Source organism: Citrus clementina, unplaced genomic scaffold (assembly GCF_000493195.1).
Source record: "Citrus clementina cultivar Clemenules unplaced genomic scaffold, Citrus_clementina_v1.0 scaffold_1, whole genome shotgun sequence".
Lineage (NCBI taxonomy): Eukaryota > Viridiplantae > Streptophyta > Magnoliopsida > Sapindales > Rutaceae > Citrus > Citrus x clementina.
In genome coordinates, this window is record NW_006263303.1 from 4258501 (window position 1) to 4280165 (window position 21665).

The 21665-nt window shown below is 33.2% G+C and overlaps 5 protein-coding genes across 5 annotated transcripts; 2 read left to right on the forward strand and 3 right to left on the reverse strand.

Moving 5' to 3' along the window:
* Positions 1–708: 708 nt before the first annotated feature.
* On the forward strand, positions 709–1987 carry LOC18055386 (protein LURP-one-related 5). The gene is made up of 2 exons (XM_006450818.2): positions 709–1216; positions 1346–1987. The coding sequence occupies exons 1-2, from the start codon at positions 992–994 to the stop codon at positions 1751–1753; spliced, it is 633 nt and encodes a 210-aa protein (XP_006450881.1). The 5' UTR covers positions 709–991; the 3' UTR covers positions 1754–1987.
* Positions 1988–5703: 3716 nt separating this feature from the next.
* Positions 5704–7829, forward strand: LOC18055387. The gene is made up of 4 exons (XM_006450819.2): positions 5704–6167; positions 6273–6387; positions 6497–6611; positions 6794–7829. Exons 1-4 carry the CDS (start codon positions 6067–6069, stop codon positions 7753–7755), a joined length of 1293 nt encoding a protein of 430 aa, XP_006450882.1. The 5' UTR covers positions 5704–6066; the 3' UTR covers positions 7756–7829.
* Positions 7830–8939: 1110 nt separating this feature from the next.
* LOC18055388 (stellacyanin) lies at positions 8940–10003 on the reverse strand. The gene is made up of 2 exons (XM_024178376.1): positions 9353–10003; positions 8940–9253 (listed from the first exon to the last, which is right to left on the reverse strand). Exons 1-2 carry the CDS (start codon positions 9627–9629, stop codon positions 8976–8978), a joined length of 555 nt encoding a protein of 184 aa, XP_024034144.1. The 5' UTR covers positions 9630–10003; the 3' UTR covers positions 8940–8975.
* Positions 10004–10779: 776 nt separating this feature from the next.
* Positions 10780–11671, reverse strand: LOC18055389 (umecyanin). Its single transcript, XM_006450821.2, has 2 exons — positions 11401–11671; positions 10780–11255 (listed from the first exon to the last, which is right to left on the reverse strand). The coding sequence occupies exons 1-2, from the start codon at positions 11570–11572 to the stop codon at positions 10957–10959; spliced, it is 471 nt and encodes a 156-aa protein (XP_006450884.1). The 5' UTR covers positions 11573–11671; the 3' UTR covers positions 10780–10956.
* Positions 11672–13510: 1839 nt separating this feature from the next.
* On the reverse strand, positions 13511–20433 carry LOC18055390 (probable LRR receptor-like serine/threonine-protein kinase At3g47570). The gene is made up of 3 exons (XM_006450822.2): positions 19734–20433; positions 14005–16011; positions 13511–13866 (listed from the first exon to the last, which is right to left on the reverse strand). The coding sequence occupies exons 1-3, from the start codon at positions 20431–20433 to the stop codon at positions 13511–13513; spliced, it is 3063 nt and encodes a 1020-aa protein (XP_006450885.2).
* Positions 20434–21665: the final 1232 nt, after the last annotated feature.

Genomic DNA, 21665 nt, shown 5'->3' on the forward strand with positions numbered 1-21665 from the left:
CTCATAGGAAAATGCTTGGTGAAGAAAAACAGGAGAGAAAGACGAGAGAAATAAAAAAGAAAATAGTAAAAAAAGAGAGAGATGACAAAATTCTCTCGTCTGTCTCTCGTGCTTCTCTACGCCTAGCACTACTCCTTCCCATATAATTTCAACGTAATTTCCGATCAGGGATTCAGGAACCGGATCCAGATCTAGCCGAAAAGCGTTTAATGGATGTGCTGAGTGCACCCCTTTATTTCTCACCATATCTATTTTTCATGCACCAAGGCTGTCGCAGTTTACGCAGAAAGAGTGTAATCAGTAATTTAGCGGGTGCTTTTAGCATACTCTGATGAGACTCGTAGGCATCATGAGACCCTGCAAATTGATTATGGCCCACAGGACTGGCAGTCCAGCAACCTCTTTGCTCACTTCATTAATTAGAAGTTTAAAACTCCACAGCTCTCTCTCTCTCGCGCTCCAAATTCCTCTCGAGCTTCGTCCATGAAGAAATTTCATCGTGGGCAATATAATATTATACAATATGGGGTCTTTGTCACGAGAGTTAAAATAGAAAATCCATGCATCTGTTACCCGTGAGGATATTCTTGTTTAATAGTCAAATTATATCCTCAAATATTTATTAAATTTCCCTTGCGCAGAACGATTTTTTTTTTTTTTAATTTCTGAAAAAATAGATTACACTTAAAAACCATTGATTATAAAACATCAAATCAAAATTATCTTGTAAACCATCTAGATTCACTGACGCATACCACCCATTCGGCCACCACCTAATCACTGTAACTACCGTGCACAGAACGCCATCGCACGGTCCATTTTCGCGCAAGAGCCATAGCCACAAGCTAAACTTTAGAAAATAAAATAAAATAATTGCTCTCTATCTAGTCTGTCTTACTCATAATATAAGGCCATTCGCTTTCCTTCAACCTATAGTATTGATTATATATCTATTAATTATCGGGGGATATCATATAGCAGTACTGAAAAGATGAGCGGAATAGCGATCGTGGACGAGAGATTCTGCTTTGAGGAAGAAACTCATCTTACAGTTCACAAAACTTCCGTGTTCTTCCCCGGCGACGGTTTCATTGTTTATGATCCAAAGGGAGAGCTCATTCTTCGTTTTGATTCGTACGGTCCCGATTCTCAACCCAAGGACGAGCTTGTTCTCATGGAAGCTTCTGGCAAATGCCTTCTCACTCTTCTTCGAAAGGTAAACCGTCCCCATCGCTGGCACTTTTACTTTCAACGCTGCATTTGATATGAGACAAGCTAATTTTAAGTTAAAGAGTTTGAAAGAGTTTCACATATGTCTGCTTGCTTAAACTTTAATAATTATCAGAAGCCGAGTCTGCATCAACGGTGGGAAGGCTATCTAGGCGAGAAAATGGAAGATCAAGAGCCAATTTTCAGTGTTTGCAGATCTTCCATCATCGGTCGGTCCAGCGTGGTGGCGCATGTGTTTGGTGAACCGAGTGAGGAGTACCGGATCGAGGGCTCTTTCTCCCAGCGTTGTTGTACAATCTACAACGCATCTTCATCCAAGGAACGTGTGGCTAAGATCAAAAGGAAAGTGGACCCTTTAAATAATGTGACCCTCGGGAAGGATGTTTTCTTGCTTTGTCTTGAGCCTGGGTTCGACGGTGCGTTTGCAATGGGGTTGGTGCTCATACTTGATCAGATGTACGGTGACGATGATGACTATATTATGCCGGAGGTGGATCCCACGCCAGAGGATTCTTCCTCTTGACCGTGTCCTGTTCGTTACTATTCTTGCATCTTCATTTTTAACTGATCTTATATACAAGGTTGGATCAATGTGTAAAATTGTACGACTCCAGAAGGCCATGTCTTGTCTCTGTAGTTTTATTATTGAATTAATTGATCATCAACTCAAGTACCTCAAATGAACATCTTCACCAACCACCAAAGAAGTGTTACTTCTATCTTGTAATAATCGTGTAATCTCACCTAAAATCATGTAATCTCCTACTTGTATATTTTCCTCATGTAATCTTACTAAGGTCAATAAAGGATTATTTGGTATCATTTTCAAATCCCATTTTGGATCAATTCTCAAAATATTTTTGAAAATACAAAATGGAATCTACATTTTTCAACATAACAATAATAATAATAATAATAATAAAGCAAAACAATTATTCTTTGTTTTCCTTAGTTTTCTATAATGATGTGTTAATTTTTTTTAAAGCATGGATAATAGTTATTATGAGTAATAACTAATTACTTGATAATTAACAAGTAATATGTAGGTTCACGTTATAATTTTATTTTAATTAATTGATAAAAAAATTTAAATCACCTGCAAAAAAGCCTTTTTTTTTACAAGTAATAATTTTTGTTCTAAATCATTTTTTTTAAAGTGAGGATTTCTAGTCAGGCTCTTTTTTTTGTTTCTAGGACGAAAAAACTAAAAAAAAAAAAAGAAATTGTCCTTCCTATTTCTAAGATTAAAGCAAAAGGATTAGCAAATAAAAGTGGTAATACTACAACCAACTACCAACCCATAAATTGTTAAAGCTTCCATAAAGGTCAGACTTGGAATTTCCACCACGGCAGCAAATAATTATGATATAATTTGAAATACAACTTATTGCTGTGTCCAAAAATTGAATTTTGATTTGAATCATTAGCAGCAACACTCGAATTAATCCAATTATTTTCCTTAATTAAAAAAAATCTAATTTCTCTTCTCAATTTATGTTCACAAATTTACATAATGAACATGAATTTGGACTGAAAACAAATCCTGTTTTCGAAAAAGATACCCCATTATAAAAAGATTAATGATGATAATGAAATAGTCTTCTTATAAGGACTTGAAGAAGCACATATTGTTTATTTATGTTTCAAATTTTCTGCCCTTCCGTGCTGCAAGAATCCGAAGACCACGTTCCCTCTCAGGAGCAGATTCCGAAAGAAGGAAAAGCCATGCCACATGGCTACATGCATTATTAATGCCACCGTACAAGCTTGCTCTCCGTATGCCAGTGTGAGAGGCTCAGAAACCATAAACTTCTGCATTCAAAAATAAATAAACAAATAAACTGAAAAAGAAAGAAAGTGAAGAAATTTTAAAAAATATATATAAAACCGAAGATAAAGAAGACCGTCATTACACACTTCAAGGACAGTTTTAGTGGAAGAATTAAAGAGACTTCTTTTCAAAAAGAGTTCACAAATTTACATAATCAAACTAAATCCACAAATTACCCAAAACTCTAATTTATAAACACCCAATCAATCCTCAAATTCGATTTCAATATCAAAAAAGATAAATTTCATTTTATTATTTATGGTGTAAAGTCAAAGATACCATTGAATTCAAGGGTAAAATGGTTATTTGACTTAAATTTTGTTAAATATTCTAACGATGTTAATTTTTTAATAGACGGTTAATACGAATTAAAAATTTAAGATAGAAAATTAAATAAATTTAAACTTTTATAGTATTTTTTATATCAACGTAAATTAAGGATTAATTTTCCTATGTCTTTTTACGTTAAATTGAGTTTTAATGGCAAAATGATCAATTTGCTATAATTCTAATTATTTTCTGATGAAAGCTTAACAATTTGGTTGGTGAACAACATATTTTGTAAATTTATGGTGGATAAATGGCAAAACTTGAAAGCATTATAGTATTTTTGATAATACGATTATTTAAGGTTATATGACTGATAAGTTTTCTTTAAAGAAAATATAAAAATTTAGATAAATTATACATGTTTCTTTTTTATATAAATCTTTTTAAAAAAGCTTGTTTAACTTATTTGATAACTGGTCAATTAAATTTTAAATAATTGAAATCAGAAATTGACCTAACTAACCAAACTTTTTGAACCCTTGATTGAATCTAACTATATATATTTATGCCACTATTAATATTATTATAAAGAGAGACCATTAAATTCTAAAATGAACAACTTTCTTCCCTCATCTCAATTTTTGATTTCATCTCACAAAAAAGCAAAAACAACGTTAATAATAAGAATAATAAGATTAAAAATAATAATGTGGGAAAATACAGAGAGAGAAATAAAAGTTAAAATGAATGCAAGTAATATGAGATAATGACCAAATAAAAGAAATAAAAGACTTGTAAAAAAATAAAGGATAAAAATGTAACAATTAAGATCATAATCAGATGCGTGAATAACATATCTCCCTCAGAATAATTTGTTCTTTTTGCCTCTTCATGAGAGAAGATCGATTAGGATCCTCTTATGATTTGATCTGCAAGTTTTATTAACGTAATTAGTGGTTAATAAATTAAAAAATAAAAGTGTTAAATCCTAATCATATACTATCATTAAATGTATAGATGACACAAAATCTATGAAATATTAGGAGAGTTCAGATCAGAAGAGGATCTTATTTTGAAAGTGGGTGGAGAAGAGATCTATAGTTAGTGGCATTCGAAGACTTTGTTGTTAAGTCTAGAACTAACATTATTAAATAAAGCCTAACATGAGGATAATTAAGTTTTAAAAAATACTATTAAATAAGGAAAGGCTCCATCTCTTTTGACTATTGGAAATTACAAAAGTATTGGATTTTCCCTGCTTTGGCTCATAATTAACCTGGCTACTTTAGTAAAATAAGAAGTTAAAATTTGGATCAACAAGATTTGCCTCGCAATGAGAATTGTAATAAGTCAAATGCTAAGTTACAGTCGGCTATAATTTACTCTTCTCACAAAAATTATGTGGACCTCACCACTATGTTATTGTTCATGTGAGAGGAGTAAATTACAGACAGCTATAGGCCTCCCATGAGTCCTGCAATACATAAACATTGAGCTGTTCTATTTTTTTTTAATACTATTATACATGACTGTAGGTATTACGATTAATATTTACAAACAGATTCTACAATTGTGACCTTCTTCGTGGCGTATACTCCTCTGAAGCGCTACCCAAATTCTTCAAACCCTTTCAAATATTCGAGGGTTGTCCACTCTACTCACATTTCGTGAGGAATAGACTGGCTCCACTCAATTATTTGATAATTGAAGAAGAATTGTAATTAAGCCCCATAAATATTTTTATGGAGGCTCGAACCCTTGCACTTGTTATTCTAAGTGCAAGGATTCTCCCACTGGACCAAGACCCATTGGTTTGAGCTGTCCTATTGAAGTGCAAGCGAGTCGAAGAGCATCTCATATTACAGGATAAGGAGATTGAAAATTGGGTAGTTGGTAAGTACGGAAAGGGGTTGGGGGCTAGAAATGCAAAGGCATTTTCATGAGTGGACCTTACATCAGTGATTAGTTAGTGAGTGAGTGGAGAGAACCCCGTGCATTGTCAGAGAAGTATTGTGCCCCTGTGAGCCCATTCTCACATTTAAAAAAAAAAAAAAAGAGGAAGAAAAAATGAGAGAGATTTTACAGTGAAGTGGATGTGAGAGGGTTGGAGAGGGAGGATCCAGTCTGAAAATTGGGGGTTAAGTTGTCAATTTTGTTGTGGGGGATGCTGGGAAATGGATGCGCAAATAGATGATGGCACGGGCAGGCAGATTTTATTGAGGGGAGACTTTAATCCAGGCACTTTTAGATACCCCCCCACACACAGTGTTTCCTCAAAGAAAATGACCTTACCTCTCCTCTTCCCTCAATAAAGTTAAATGAAAATAAATAAAATAAAATAAAATAAAGAATACAATTAAAATAATAAAACTGACTGTAACATCAAAAAAATGGTAACCTCTCTTAAATTATTGAGGGAAGACAACAAAGCTAGTATGGGAAAGCAACTGCTGCTCTCTCGCCCTTTTGTACTACTCCCCAGCCAAAAGAAAAAAACTAAAAAGAAAAAAGAGAAAAAAATCCCATTTGGAAACTGGGAATTGATGTTGGAGAGAGAGAGAGAGGGAGAGGGGGGGTAAGAGAAGGCAAAATCAAAATACAGCGGCAAAGTGACATCTAGTAGAGTATCCCATCTTCTTCTTCTTCTTCTTCTGAATTGAAAAAACACAACTAATTGATTTAAGACTTTTAGAAGTTGTAGCTGAAAGATTTTGATATTAAAGTTCCATTTCAAGATGCCAAGGCCAGGTCCTAGACCTTATGAGTGTGTGAGGAGAGCATGGCACAGCGAAAGGCACCAACCCATGAGAGGTTCTACCATTCAGCAGATTTTCAGGTTTTGGGTCTTGCTCTTTTCGCTTGCTATTCGAATGTCCAGTTGCTGTCTTTTTTTTTTAATTTATTCGTACATTATCTGATTGCCCACCATATGTTTGATTAGAGTCGCTGATGAGTTTCACAGCACTCAAACAAAAAAGAATAAGGAGTGGCAAGAAAAGCTCCCTATTGTTGTCTTGAAAGCCGAGGAAATTCTCTACTCCAAAGCCAATTCTGAGGTTTTCCCTTCTTGATTTTGCTTAAAAGATTTTGGATCTCTCTCTCTCTCTCTTTTTCTTTGTTTATTCTCTTTTAAGATATTCATTTTCACATTATTTCATTGTTCAGGATGAGTACATGAATCTTGATACGTTACGGGACCGTGTAAATGATGCCGTTAACACGATTATACGAAGAGACGAGAGCACTGAAACCGGAGAGCTTTTGCCGCCATGTGTTGAAGGTAACAAATCTTTTCACTTTTTCTTGTGCTTTTTTAGATCCAGCTGTCAAATCATGCAAGGTGCTCTCGTTTTGGATTCATGCTAGCTCAAACTTAAAATTGCTTTGCAATTTGCAAGTAGTCAAAACAAATTCAATATTAAATTGTTGATTTCCATCTGTTCATAATTCTTATGTTGCTAGCCGCCCTTAATCTGGGCTGCATTCCGGTGAGAGCTTCAAGAAGTCAACGGCACAGTCACCCAAGGACTTATCTCAATCTGAGACCTCAAGAACCTGCTCCCTTGCCCCCTAAAATTGTGGATAAAACTATTGAAGACCAGTGCCCTAGGTTCTCTCCGCATCACTCTGGTAATCAATTTAACTTTTCAAGATCCTTTAAGAATGCGAATTCAACTACTCTGGTTCCGGAATCAAGCTGTCAAGTTATTGGAAATGATAACCTAGCTGCTCCTTCAAGTTACCCTTCTTCGTACGAGAATATCCCCTCTAGACATAGCAAGATGATGAGAGTGGATGCCAATGTACAACTGAAGTTGGGTTCTGTTTATCCATTATATTATGGAACTCGATTTCAAACTGAAGATACTAAGTTAGGTTCTGGTATTTCAGAAAATGTGAACTCTACCACTATATTTGTTGGAAAACCTATTGGAACATCAATTCCAGAGCCTGGTGAAATGGGTGCCTTGCCGCGTCTTTACTCCTGTTCAGGCTCTGATACTGCTTCTAAGCCAACTACAAAACCAGATTTTCTCGAACTCCAGAGGAGGCCACATGTAACAGGATGTGATTTATCATTGCGGTTGGGTCTCTCTGGAGACCCCTGTATGAGCTTGGATAGAAGTTCAGCTCGTGAAACCGAAGATGTTGGTTCAATTAGGTCTCAGGAGGGGAACAAGTTAAAAGATCTTTCTTCAGAGAGAAATAAGGAATTTTGTTTCTTTCCGGAGAAGACTGCTGATAAACCCCATGAATCCTGTTCGAGTAAGCGGTTTCCTGAGCATGAATGTCGGAATTTAGAGGCATCTATCAGAAAGCCTAAGGCATTGTTCAGTGACAATTTGGAGGATGTTCAATTTTGCTGGCAACCAGGGCCTCCATCCAACCAGTTTACTGGTCAAATAAGAGGTCCAGGTCTGTAGGTACCATCTTCAAGTTGTAGTTTATATGCTTGAAATATATGATGCCCCAAATCTATGGGTGGTTCTTTTTCGCATCCTCTGTTTTATCTCTCTCTCTCTCTGAATGAAGGATTTACTTGCTGATGATGAGTTGCAAATTGGGATGGACAAGAAATTGAAGTACAAATGAAATCTGAGTTTTACTAGTACTTTATTAATTAACAGCGAATGCTCATGATCAGGATATCAAAATATTACAACCTCTGAACAATAAATTTATACATTGGTGATAGGAAATATTTGAAACTATGAATTCATGAAGGGGAATGGAAACCTGAACTTACAAGGGACTGCTCCAGGTCTGGGTGCACTGAAAATAGTCTATAAAAGATGTCATATCCTGGGTTAGGGTTCTCTACATGAATGGATCCTCCATCAAGCTGAGAATACCCTTCTCTTAAATGCAAAAGGAATGAGGAGAACCGGTAGGGACAAGTTTATTTTGTGTGAATAGCTGTTCTTAAGTTAGCCTTAGGTAGTTACTCTTAGATCTTGGCATTTAAGAGATGAATTGATGGACGACAGTTATCCATTTTCCCAACAATTGTCCTCTTTTGGCCAATTTTGTGCTAGTGGGTGCCAAATAAGGAACTATTCCATCATATTTCCAGCATCCCAAGGGAGTAAGGGATAATTCATAATTGCGAGGCCACTGGTTTCGGGGACTTCCCCCACCCAAAGAAAAAGAGCGGTTTCAAGTAACCACCTGCCACATTTTTACAACTTTTAACTTTTAGTTATCAAGCCATTTTAAGGCCCGTTTGGTAGTGCTTTACTATTGTATTGTGGCGGCCAAGCTACAAATTTTAGCTTCAGTTTGCGTTTGGGAGTGCTACGCCTAAACGGAGCATAAGTGGATAGTAGATAAAGAACCAGAAGTCACCACGTCACCTCCAACACATCTTGCCGTCGTTCAATTAGTTCATTAAATACAAATTAGATGCTATTCATGCATTTGTTTCTCACCCACCGGCAGCCATAACGTGTGGTGAAATAATGTGGATACTCTTTTGATTAATGACCACGACTGTTATCGGCCTTGACAACTAACCTAAAGCTTTGTCCTTTTGAACGAAGTTCTGGTTGTCAAAACGTTTTCTGACACTTGAGATTTAAATTGAAATTAAACACTGAAGTAAATTCTTTCTTTATTAAATTGATTGTTTAATTTGCTGGGATCCTTAAATATAACTACTTAATAAAGACACAAGTAAGGTGAAGAAAGTTGCAGCCAGAGATGAAGCAGAACTATGTTCCCCGCCAATGTTGATTGTCACCTTCTGGCCACGATCACAATGGGAATCCACTGTGCAGATGAAATAGTGAGTACCATTTGAATTTAGAGTGTAATTTGCAGGGCTAGTTTCATGGATTTCACCATCGGGGCTTTTTGTTCTGCATTTATCATAGTCAGCTTTTGATACTTCGGCGACACTGTGTGATCCAGTCCAGTTGAACACTGCATAATAACAGGAAAACAAACAGAATTTAAAAACAGTAGTGGATAGGTAAACACCTGTAATCTGAAAATGAACTTAATACAGAACTCATTACTTACCTATTGTGTCACCAAAATGAAATTTCTTTTTGCTAGCCCAAGTGGAGTAGGCAGCAGCACCACTGGGAGGAGTTGTCCAGCCCATTTCATCTCCAACAGTGTAAGTCTCCGCAGCTGCAGCATCAAAGATGGCTGGTACAACGACCAGGAATCCAAACAGAACCAACTTGCTACCCATCTGCTCCGTGTGTTCTACAGGTTGCCCCTGCTCTAGTTTTGGTCTCAAGAAACGTTTTGGTGAGGAATTTGTTTGCTTGTAATCTATGGTTTGGCACATACATAGAATTCAAGAGAGCTAACAGCAACTCATATTCATAGCGTGCTGCTCTTCACATTTTAGTAGTGGATAGAATATGTTCTTTTCTTGCAGGGGAGGGCTAATTACAACACCAACTTTACAGAATCTAGAAGTTGGATGTTGACTGCTTTTCGTTTTCCTCAAATTATATGTGGACCATCAAAAGGGACCCTGTTCTGTGGAATGGTTACATCAGTCGGCGTCTTTTTGTGGCTGAAGTTTGTAGTAAAGCCAACCGACGTGTAACTTTCAAAGCGCAACATTGCTTGTAATTAATACGGCCTTCTAGTTTTACTTGTCTTGGAAATTACTAAACAAAACTGAATGCCTAATAAAACTAAATCAATAAAAATATCAAATACCCTCTTGCAGTGAAACCAGGACCCATGTGGCCAAGGAGGGCTGTGAGACCTGCCACGACCAGTTTGCAACAAATTTCCTAGCTGTCTTTTTCAGGAAAATGAAACTTGGATCTGATGTGAGATAAGATAAACTCATAATGCCTTTGGAATTTTTTTTAAAAAGGGTGTAGTTAAATTACATTATTTGTAGGCTTACATTTAACTTAAGAGTTACACCCAATAATTTAAGATATGCCTAATCAAATAATATTTGGATTATTGAGTGCAACTTATAAGTGGATGTAAATTCAATTTAATGTAACTTAGCATAAAGAATTCGCCTGTGTTTTTTAAAGCATGCACTTTATTATCAATATGTCCATATTCTCTTTCTTTGCACTCATTATTAATGTTCTAAGATGTGTTTGTTTTTACTTTTTAGTTTCTGATAACGTATTTCACCTTCACAGCATATACTTTATACTTTTGAATCAAGAGGTATGGGGCTTAACAGATTTTGGGTCACTAACATTAAGCAAGGGATTGTGCGCAGACATTGTTGAAATTTTAAATAAATATATGTGTGTATGTATATAATAGTTTTTTTATACGAAATTTGTAAAGTCCGAAAAAAGTCTGAAAAAATTTTAAAACCGTAGGATTTAGAAAACTTAAAATTTAAAATTATTAGACCGCACGATATATGCATTTTTCTAAAATTATTAGACCGCACTTTAAAATTTTGAATTTAAACATTTCTATATATATATATAACCAAAACATATATGTAGTAAATACGACAAGTGATTTTATTTAAACTTAATCAATTTGTACCAGTACACAAACATTACTTGGAATAATGAATTGAAATCAGACTCTTACAATATCGCCTAGCTAGCTTGTAGCCAAATATAGCAAGGCTTAATACACATATATGAGCACTAATTAAGATAGACAATTCCTGCTCAGATATAATAATAGTAACTCAGGAAATATACGAGGGAGATGGCCAAACCGGGGTATAAGGCGCCGACACTAACAAACGAAGCAGAGCTCGTATCGTTCCCGCTATTCTTAACGGTGATGGCCAACTTTTGGCCGCGGCCACAGTGATCGTCAACAGTACAGATGAAGTAACGGCTCCCAGTTGAGTTTAATTGGATCTGCACAGGGTGGCTTGCTACAACCGAGCTCGTTTTTGAGCAATCATCATACTCAGACTTGGATACATCGGCAACGTTATGTGTTGTGGACCAGTTGAACACTTCACATATGCATAAGCAAGAGCATAAAAAGAAAAATACACATGAAATTTAGTCAAGTAGATGCTATCTAGACATGAAGTAAATTAAATTAATTAACCCAATTCGTTTTTTTTTAATTAATAAAGAATATATATGTACACTTACTCACTGAATCTCCGACTTCGAATGTTTTGTTGCTAATCCAGTTAGTATAGTAATCAGCTGAGGTAGGAACAATCCAGTGCAATTTGTATTCCGCTGCGGCCGCACTAGCCGCTAGAAAAGCCAGTCCGAACATAAAGCAGCAAACTGAAGGCATCAAGCCGCGGCAAGCCATTCTTCCGATTGTGTTCTTCAGGTCGGCCCCCGGCGGAGTTATCGAATGGATAATGAACGTGTGATTAGTATTGCATCCATTTTCAACTTTTTGTTACATGTTTATAATAGAGGACTAGAGTGTAAAAAATCATAAATGTGGCAGATATTTATTTATTAGTGACCGTTCTGAATCGATGTCGAAAGAGTAGGATGGGATACGTTTCCTTCTTGCAGTTAAAAAGTGGCGCGTGGCTGGCTATTCTTTGAAGAGTTGTAATATTATAATATTATAATTATAATATTGGCATCCCTTTATTGATTTTATAAAATTCTTGTAATATTATAATTATATTTAAGGATAAATATAAATAAAATTAATCTCATTTATTTTTTTTTCTCTATTCAATTTTATTTTATTTGTATAATATAAATTTTTGTAATCATTAAAATAATCTGAATTTAAGAAACAAGTTATAAGTTTTTTTAATCATTAAAATAATCTAAATTTAAGAAGCAATTTTTTAAGCCAAAATAATACTCTTGTAATATATGTAGCAACAAAATTAAGATACAACATTGTGAAAAAATAAATTAAATAAAATTTCATCTCACTACAAATAACTTTTTAAGGATTCTCAAATTAATTGTTGCACTCAAAATTTATATGTATGATAAAATTGTGTAGGACCCATAAAATATTTAATATTTTATAAGGTTTTTCTTACTTTTTATTTTAGATTTTTTTTTTAGAGATTAAAATATAAAGAAAGTTTGAAGAGAAGAAAGTAATTATTGAGACTGAAAGAGTAAAAAAATTATTAGAAATTGTAAGATTTATAAATGAAAATAATATTTATTTAGAAAAATGGTACTTTTGTCATTAAATGAAATATAATTAAAAAGGTAATTTCAAAATGATTTTAGACGGGTGATAATAGTTCGACTCTTCTTTGAGTAAATCCAAGGCAAAGCAGTGTTACAAAAAGAATGCGTACGTAAGCTAAATTTATCCATAATTGCTTCTCGGGCTTTAAGGTTTACAATTCATATAGCCCTTGTTTTTGGCCTGGGCTTGATTCTGTCTCTCTAGCTTTGTTAACTAAACAACCCGTAAAAACATCGATCACGTACAGTGTCAAGAAAAGTAAGCAGGCAGGTCCTTTGCATTGTTGCAATGGCCAAACATCAAATATATGCTGCCAGACACCTGTTTTGCTTTTGTGTTTGGACGAAACTAGAAGTTATATATTTATTTTTTCGTTGCAGAAAATTGAAAATGTAGGCATGTCGCTGAGTTATCAGGTTCGGTCAGATTTGAAGTTGTCTCGAAGTAATATAACTGGAGTAATATTTCACTTCCCAAATAATTTTAAAGAGATTTCAATCCAAGTAGCATTTGTCATTAGACGTTAATTGGAATGGAATGGTTAAATAAATTATTCTACAACTTATAAAAATTTAGCATAACATGTTAATTAAGAATTTGAATTTAGTATAGAGTTGATATGTACTCAACTCTTCATTATCTTCTGCTATACGTTTATGTGCAGTAATATACGATTATCCAGTAATTATCAATTGTATCTTTTTGAAATGTTAGCAAAAAAAATCAGCTGAAACTAGGAAAAAAAATATGTTGTTAATTGTGATTGTGAATAATCACAATCATGCATCTAGCTTCCCTTAGTTTTCATTCTATAATCTTTATCTTGTTAAATAAAGACGATTCATGAAAAAAAGTGCTTGTTAATTGTGATTGTGAATAATCTCTTTGTGGAAATGTCTGTGAGGATGATGAACAGTTTGATTCTGGAAAATATAAAAGGCATGATATTGATGTAGGACTCAGATTTGCACGTCCAATTTCTGTTCCGCTCAAAACAATGGCTCTTATTACACAACCAAAAACTCAACCAAGATAACAAACGGGAAAAAGAAAAAAATAAATTAAGTTACATTAACTTCTTGTTGCAACATCATCCAGAAACTTCTCTTTAATCTTCTTGAGCTTTGCAGCGGCATCTTTCATAGATACCCTCTGTTCTGGTGACTCCATGCAACAATCCAAAGCCAAATGCATGATGCTTAATAAACAATCAATTTTGACAGAAAAAGCTTGCTCTTCTCGCACCAAATTCGCATCAACAACTTCAGTCAATCCATCAGGTAATGACTCCTTTACCCAATGCTTTAAACTCATTTCTCCAATAAATATTTCATCTGTAGGCTTCTTTCTCGTGAAAGTTTCCATCAACAAAATACCATAACTATAGACATCACTTTTAGGTGAAATAATTCCCTCTGATCCATACTCTGCATTTTTTTTAATGTTGATTCATCATAAATATATCCCACCATGAAATAAATGATATACAAATAACAATAATCGACCCAAACTTTGCCTATGCTTGAAAAAAGAGAAAAATTTAGAGTTTAGATTTGAAATCTTACCTGGAGCCATATAACCAATTGTAGCTATTGTCATGGTTTGTATCACAGAATCATCTCCTTCGCCTAAAAGTTTGGAAATGCCAAAGTCACTCACATGTGCCGTCATGTTTTCATCTAATAGAATGTTGTTGGGCTTCAAATCACAGTGAACCACGGGTGTTGAATGACCGTGATGAAGATATTCAAGAGCCAAACCCACATCTATCATTATATTCAACCTCTCTAGGATACCAAGGAAATAGTTGTGAGAATACAACCACTTCTCAAGACTACCATTGGGCATAAACTCAAGCACCAAGGCTTTAAAATCTATGTTACAACAGTTGCTAATGATCTTTATGAGATTTCGATGACGAATACTCCGTAGTATTTCACATTCAGAATCAAAGCTCCTAGAAGCTCTCTCCAACTGCAAATTGAAAACCTTTATTGCAACATTAGTGCCATCAAAAAGTGTCCCTTTGTACACTGACCCAAAACTTCCTGTACCGAGCAAGTTGCATTCATTAAATCCATTAGTTGCACGTTGAATATCTAGATATGAAGTTCTTCTCCATGTTGCCAGAGATAACAAATCTTCTTGATCCCCATCTTTTGTACTCCTATTTCGGTGCCTTATAAAGAAGATTATGACAATTGCTATTAGTACAATGGATGTTATTGGAGGTAAAATATATTTCAAAACAAGTAGAGCAACTTTCTTGAATCCTCTGCTATTATATTTCCTGCAAGATGGGACTTGGAGTCTTGCTGGACCACAAAGTGCATAATTTGAAAGGAACGATTGAGCTGAGAAGTTTCTAAATGGCCCTTTGGTCGGAATTTCTCCTTCTAGCATATTGTGAGACAAATTAAGTTGTTTAAGATATGAAAGTGCCTCTAATGACTTGGGAATTTCTCCAGAAAGATTATTTCTAGAGAGATCCAAAGATTCCAAGCTTATCAAACTACCAAATGATTTAGGGACCGGACCCTGAAATTGATTATCAGCCAAGGACAGAGTTTCTAAGTTTTCGAGGCCACCAATAGTTGTCGGAATATCACCCGATAATTGATTCCTTGATAAATCTAAATTTGTCAATACCTTCAAGTTTTGTATATTTGAAGGGAGAGAACCATTCAACGAATTTGCCGACAAGTTTATGTACAAAACGTACTCAAGACTCCCGAAGGATGACGGCATTGTAGATGTGAGCTTGTTGGAGCCCAAGTGGAGTCTTCTCAGAGAAGTCAAACTCGCCAAGCATGGAGGTACATGCCCGCAGAGCTTATTTCCATTTAAATTTAATTCACTCAGCCCCTCTAAGTGGCACAGATCATAAGGAATGGATCCTTGCAATTTATTTCCATGGAGATACAAACCTTGTAGCCGTCGCAGTCTTCCCACCGCCGTTGGAATAGTACCATTCAAGTCACAACCGTTGAGGTCGAAAACTATCATGCCACTTAAATTTCCAATTTCTTGAGGGATGTTGCCCCTGAGTTTGCAACCGTATGCATAAAATTCTTGAAGAGAAGCAGAGAAATTCCCAATCAATGGTGGAAGAATGCCCCGTAATGGATTAGAAGCTAAGCCTAAAACTGTCAGATTTCTGCAATTAGTCAAAGAAGAGAGAAAATTCCACTTCGCGGCAGAAGATTCAGTCATCAAGTAGTTATAAGCTAAGCTGAGCACCTGAAGGGATCCTAAGTTGCCAAAAGTGTTTGGGATAAGGCCAGAGAAAGAGTTTGAACTCAAGTCTAGCATAATGAGTTTAGAAGCATTGGTGATTGAATTGGGAATTGTTCCACTAAGTTTATTGTCGAACAAGGTTAGATACTTCAGGTTCGGAAGCATGTAGCCCATTGTTGATGGTAGGTGGCCTGAGAGTCGATTTTCAATTAGACCGATGATTTCCAGGCTTGATATATTGAAGATTGTGGGTGGAATTCGACCAGTTAAGTTGTTGGTTTCAAGAAGTAGGGCCTCCAGATTTTGTAGATTGCCAATGTCGGTTGGAATCTCGCCTGACCATTCAGCCAACTCACATAATAAGCAGATACGAGAATAATTTTATACATTGCCACATATAATATAATAGACACAAAAGAAGTGTCATTCGATTTTAATATGAAAAGTGATGAATAAGACAGAATTTGATTTGATATAAAAGGCACAGTTATAACATATTTTATTTATTTTTAATTTGAGAATTGTTATGGAGTCTCACATAGGTTTAGAATATAGGGAAAACTATTTTTCCAATGGGGTAAATAACCTTTTTTTTAATTTAATTGCACTACAGTTCAAACTTTTGTTAAAAATTTAAAAAAATAAATATTTTAAATTTTGACAATCAAAGTCCTATTTATTTTAATTTTTTTTACTTATATTCTTGATCATTGTTGACTATTGACGAAATTTTAATAGAATATGAAATTGACATTTTAATCCTTTCAAACAAATTATTTAAAGGGTGAGGATATTTAAATCATAAAAATACTATTTGTAGAACCTTTTTATTAAAAGATTTATATTTAAAAATATACATGTATTAAATTACTATTAAAAAAAATGATAAATCTTTGTAATTTATAATTATTTATTCTCTACCTGTGTTATCTTTTATTTAACAAAAAAATAGCGATTCTTATACGGAAAAACTATTAAGCTATGCGGTTTAATAAGTTTTTTGAACTTTATCAAATCCAGGATCTTGTATTGGAACATTTCTATATATATATAGTTCAAGAATTTCTAGAGAACTTGAACAAATTGTAATATTATAAGAGCTATAGATCTTATATTTAGAGGCATCTATGAAAAAACAATAATATTTCAAATCACGCCACTACATAGACTAGTGAATCGATGGTATGCTTATTGTTGATGAAAAAATATATTTCTAAAATATGATGGTTTTAATTAAAATTGTTTTATTAGGTTATCGAGTTTACGAAAAGAAGAAATGAAAATAACAAAGGATGAAGCTCATGGGTACTAATTAGGAACAAAGAAAGAAGAGGAATGAAGTTCGATTACATGTAGATATGAAACATATTAATATTAAAATAAATTTTTTTAATTAAAAATAATTTAGGAATTATTTGATAGAAATTAATAATATTATTGGAAATATTTAATTTAGGCATAGACATTTTCATTTTAGTATGCATTATTATTATTGGCAAATTAATATATATTTTTATTAGGCGTGCTTTTTTAACAAACATATTCAAATAATTTATTGTATATTAAATAGATATTATGCAATAAAAAAATGTTTACCAACACATGTTGATTTTTAATGCATTTTAAAATTTTGACACGAGATTACATTATTGCCCCTACACCGACACTTATTCAAATAGTTAAATTATGGTTGCGTTTTTTTTTTTTATTTGAAATCTGAATAGGTCTGAATGAAAATGTCTGAATAACATGTTTGTTTTTTCTTTTTCAACATCTGAAGAGAAAAAATTAAAACTTAGTAGTTTGACATAAATATCCTTTTAAGTGGTGCATATATTTGTTCTTCACAGTTTATAATTTTCACAGGTTAATTATTTTGAAAGCATTAAAAAAAATACTATCATTGTTGATCTTAATTTAATTTTTTAATAAAAGATGTAATGATAACATCAAATTTTATTATAAAGTCAATATTGATATTTTATTTTTGATTCATCACAATGGATATAATTTGATTTATTCAATATTTTAGTTTAGTTAACGCAATTAAAAAAATAACTTCACGAATAATACAAAATATTAAGTTTATATATAAAATTGGAAATACATAAATTGTTAAGGATACTTTTAAGATTTGAAATTGAAATTTTCCATTTAAATTTCAGACTTAAGATAAAAGTGGATTTTTTTTTTTACTTTTTCTATTTAGATAAAATTGTCTGATAATAAGTGATAAGTTAAAAAAAAACCTAAGTTAAATTTATCTAATCAAATTCTTCTTGTAATATCATTTTATATATAATTATTTGTACAAAGTGTTTGTAGCACCTCAATTCTTGAATTAAGTTTTGAGTTTATAAGTTAGACCCATTGCGATTTAGACCCATGACTTTTGATGATTACCACAAACTAATTTATAAATTTATTGTAAATATTTATGTGAATGTTAGTGCATATAAAAGAATAAAAATAGTCATATATCAAGCAACAAGATTATAAAAATTCTTTAACAAAATGCAGATATTTAATAAAAGAATGACAACAATATAACAAATAAACTTATCATATAAATTATTAAAAATTGTACCATAAAAGTTATGTATGAATTTTTTTTGTCCATTTATTGATAGAGATTAGAGAAGATGAAATATTTGAATGATTTGACATAATAAAGAGAAAAATAGCACATATAACTATAAAGGACTAAACCATGGAATTATGCAAATGTTGTTAATTGTTATAATATATTTGTAAATTTCTAGTATTTTGTGGCAATGTTGTAATACATTAACTTGCTTTTCTTTCAATTAGGCTAAACCGTCATTTATTATAAGTTAAAACATTAATAATATTTTAGTCCTAATGATTTCAATTTATTTAATAAATATATAATTTAATTGCATCATAAAATAAGTCTATAACTCTAATTGAAATGTAAGAATAACTATAAAGTTATTTCAAATTAAAAAAAAAGAGTTAGGACTGGAGACATACTTGAAAACAAAATAAAAACTCTATGATTATATGAATTTTTTTAAAACTAGGTTATAAATGAATAGGGTTGATCCGAATCCGGATGTAAGTTTCTAAATTTGGATCCGTAAAAAAAAATCGGACGGATCCCAATGCGGGTAATATCCGCAACGGATGCGGGCGAATATTCTGGATATCCGGATCCGTAAAAATTAAAATTTAATAATTTAATAAATAATTTAAAAATTCAATAATTTATCTAATAATATCAAATAAAATTAAATGATAATTCAACAATTAATAATTCAACATGAATAACATACAATAATCTCATAAATCTACAAATAAAATAATTTTTTTTATTTTTTATTTCATTTTTAATATATATGTTTAATTTAATTTTTAATTTAAAATAAAATTCAATAATTTACCTAATCATATCAAATAAAATTCAATCATAATCCAAAATTAATAATTCAACATGAATAAAATACAACAAAATCATAAATCCACAAATTTACTTATTAATAATGTATTTGACATTCCTATTAATAATGATTTTTTCCTAGATTATACGGGGCTATAGCTCGTCATAGCCCACCTATGGATCTGCCCCTTGACCCATGACCATGAGTGTCAACATGAATATATAATTATTAAGAAATAATGCTATATGTATATTGAAGATAAGACAAAATTTAGTACAAAGGGTATAAAAGACCAAAAAAAAATCTTATCTTGTAGTGATTTTTTTTTTTTAATCTTATAGTTATTTCTTTTTATCTTCTAGTGATGGTTTATTATTTTTTGTGGGTTTTTTTTTGGCATATATCACTCTCGATTATTAAGTGGTCGACTTTTTAAAATAAAACAATTAATTATACACAATTATATGGTAATTCGAATTGATACCACTCAAATAGAGAAAAACTGAAATCTTTTGCATCAGCCATGCACCGGGTTAGATTTTGACACATGTCTAGTTTTTAGCATATTTTTTGCACCAAATACAATACATATCTAAATGAATTCTGCAACATGGAAACGCAAATATGTACACGCTTCGAAGGTGGAGCTAGCGTACCTTGTAGGTGGTTATTAGCAGTATATAGATCTCTAAGCTTGCTCAAATTTCCAATATTTTCTCTCAGTCGTCCAGTAAATTTATTATCACTCATCCACAAACGACGAAGATCAATGCAGTGGCTTAAACTTGACGGAATCTGGCCAAAGAGTTTGTTTGAATGCAAGTAAATTTCCTGAAGCTTTGGCAGACGATTACACATATCATTCGGCAAAGTACCAGATAGGCTATTGAAACCTAAATTGATCCACTTCAAGGAGGAAATGTTGTAGAAACTCCAAGGAATGGGACCTGTGAAACTGTTATTACGAAGACTTAATATTTGAAGTTTGGATAACATACCGATCCATGACGGAAAGCTTCCACTGAATTTATTGTCCTCCAAACCAAAGGACTTGAGCCGGTGTAATTGTCCTAATTCATTCGGAAGATGGCCATATAAATTATTTTGACCAAAATTAAGATACACTAGGAATGAGAGATTTCCCAAGTACGGAGGAATGGTGCCTTGGAGACCTATATTTGAAAGATTCAGAACTCTGACTCTACGATGCCGAGCACCACAAGAAACGCCAACCCAGTTACACAATGGATAAGATATAGACCAATTATTTGCCAAGACACTATGAGGATCAATGACATGGGCTTTGAACATAAGAAGAGCAGATTGATCCGTGGTTATGTTTTTTACAATAGTCATGGCTAAGCTAGCCACAAGACAGTGTAATATTAACATAGGAACAAAGAAGAAGAATGAGCGCATATTGGTAGTTTTATTAGTTACACATACCAGAACTAAAGAGATCATTGATATAGTTTTAAGGTGAAAGAAAAATATCATATTTATAATAAAGACTCGTGAGTCGTCCTTATTCACTATGGCGACCTTCTAAGCTGCAAGGCTTATGGCACTTTATTTCTAATTCTTGAATTTAATCTTGAATTTACTTTATTTCTATTTTTTTTTAACTGATTAAGCATCATATTACCGTATTATACAAAGATATTTACAATTGTTATGATAGCACGTCATTACATTGATATTTAAAATCATATATATACCCGGGACTTACATTATTATATTTTTATTTTATGAAGTACATGCCCAGCCAAATACCCCTCACGAAGGAGGGATGTCTTTACCCCACTCGCATTTCTCAAGGGAGAAAGACGTTATAAGTAATCTCCACACAATTAAATTTAATTGAGAGAGATTGAGTTTGTGAAAACTCAAACTATTATCCTCATAGCCATACTTAATTTTAAGGATAATAATTTATCACTGAGCTACAAGCCCAAGTGACTATTTTATTTCTAATTCTAACCACGCAAAATGACACTTTTTTTTTCCTTGACTATTCATGCAAGTGGACTTTTCAGTTTCGTCGGAAAAAAAAAAGGGATGACCTGGACTTTTACTAGTGCCACACATTTTGATCTTATAATAAATACGGTTCCAGATTTTCTCCACTTTCACGCCCGGCCCACGCTGTCCGTGTGTTCACAAAATTTCAACAATAACTATTTATTTTTAGGAAGAAATTTCAACAATAAAAGAGAATTATGGGCAAGTCCTATTCGCCGCTGTCAATGGTTTCCCACATCAATTCGTAGCTAAGGTGGGCCAACATTAAACCAAACCAGTTCAAACCAAACTTAGTAACTGACGTTTCATTATATTATGCAATCTAAAACTTTTTTGAAAAATGAGCTTGTAAAAGCCTAAGTTGAGTTCCCTCAGAGATATCAAAACTGCCAAGCATTGTGGTACATAGCCCGAGAGCTTGTTTTCACTTAGCAGTAATCCATCCAACCTCTCTAAGTGATAAAGATAGTAGCTAGGAGTGTTCGCGGATCAAATTTTGTGAATTGGATATCAATCCATATCCGATTCATGATTTTATAGATTATAAATTTTTAATTCAATTCAAT

Excerpts from the sequence above, each read along its gene's own strand:
- LOC18055386 (XM_006450818.2), top strand. The coding sequence starts at position 992 with ATGAGCGGAATAGCGATCGTGGACGAGAGATTCTGCTTTGAGGAAGAA. Across the intron at positions 1,217-1,345 it reads TTCTCACTCTTCTTCGAAAG|AAGCCGAGTCTGCATCAACG; the intron begins GTAAACCGTCCC and ends AATAATTATCAG.
- LOC18055387 (XM_006450819.2), top strand. The coding sequence starts at position 6,067 with ATGCCAAGGCCAGGTCCTAGACCTTATGAGTGTGTGAGGAGAGCATGG. Across the intron at positions 6,388-6,496 it reads ACTCCAAAGCCAATTCTGAG|GATGAGTACATGAATCTTGA; the intron begins GTTTTCCCTTCT and ends TTCATTGTTCAG. Across the intron at positions 6,612-6,793 it reads TTTGCCGCCATGTGTTGAAG|CCGCCCTTAATCTGGGCTGC; the intron begins GTAACAAATCTT and ends TTATGTTGCTAG.
- LOC18055388 (XM_024178376.1), bottom strand. The coding sequence starts at position 9,629 with ATGTGCCAAACCATAGATTACAAGCAAACAAATTCCTCACCAAAACGT. Across the intron at positions 9,254-9,352 it reads TCATTTTGGTGACACAATAG|TGTTCAACTGGACTGGATCA; the intron begins GTAAGTAATGAG and ends GTTATTATGCAG.
- LOC18055389 (XM_006450821.2), bottom strand. The coding sequence starts at position 11,572 with ATGGCTTGCCGCGGCTTGATGCCTTCAGTTTGCTGCTTTATGTTCGGA. Across the intron at positions 11,256-11,400 it reads CGAAGTCGGAGATTCAGTGA|TGTTCAACTGGTCCACAACA; the intron begins GTAAGTGTACAT and ends GCATATGTGAAG.
- LOC18055390 (XM_006450822.2), bottom strand. The coding sequence starts at position 20,433 with ATGACTATTGTAAAAAACATAACCACGGATCAATCTGCTCTTCTTATG. Across the intron at positions 16,012-19,733 it reads TGCTAATAACCACCTACAAG|GCGAGATTCCAACCGACATT; the intron begins GTACGCTAGCTC and ends CTGAATGGTCAG. Across the intron at positions 13,867-14,004 it reads AATTGGTTATATGGCTCCAG|AGTATGGATCAGAGGGAATT; the intron begins GTAAGATTTCAA and ends AAAAAAATGCAG.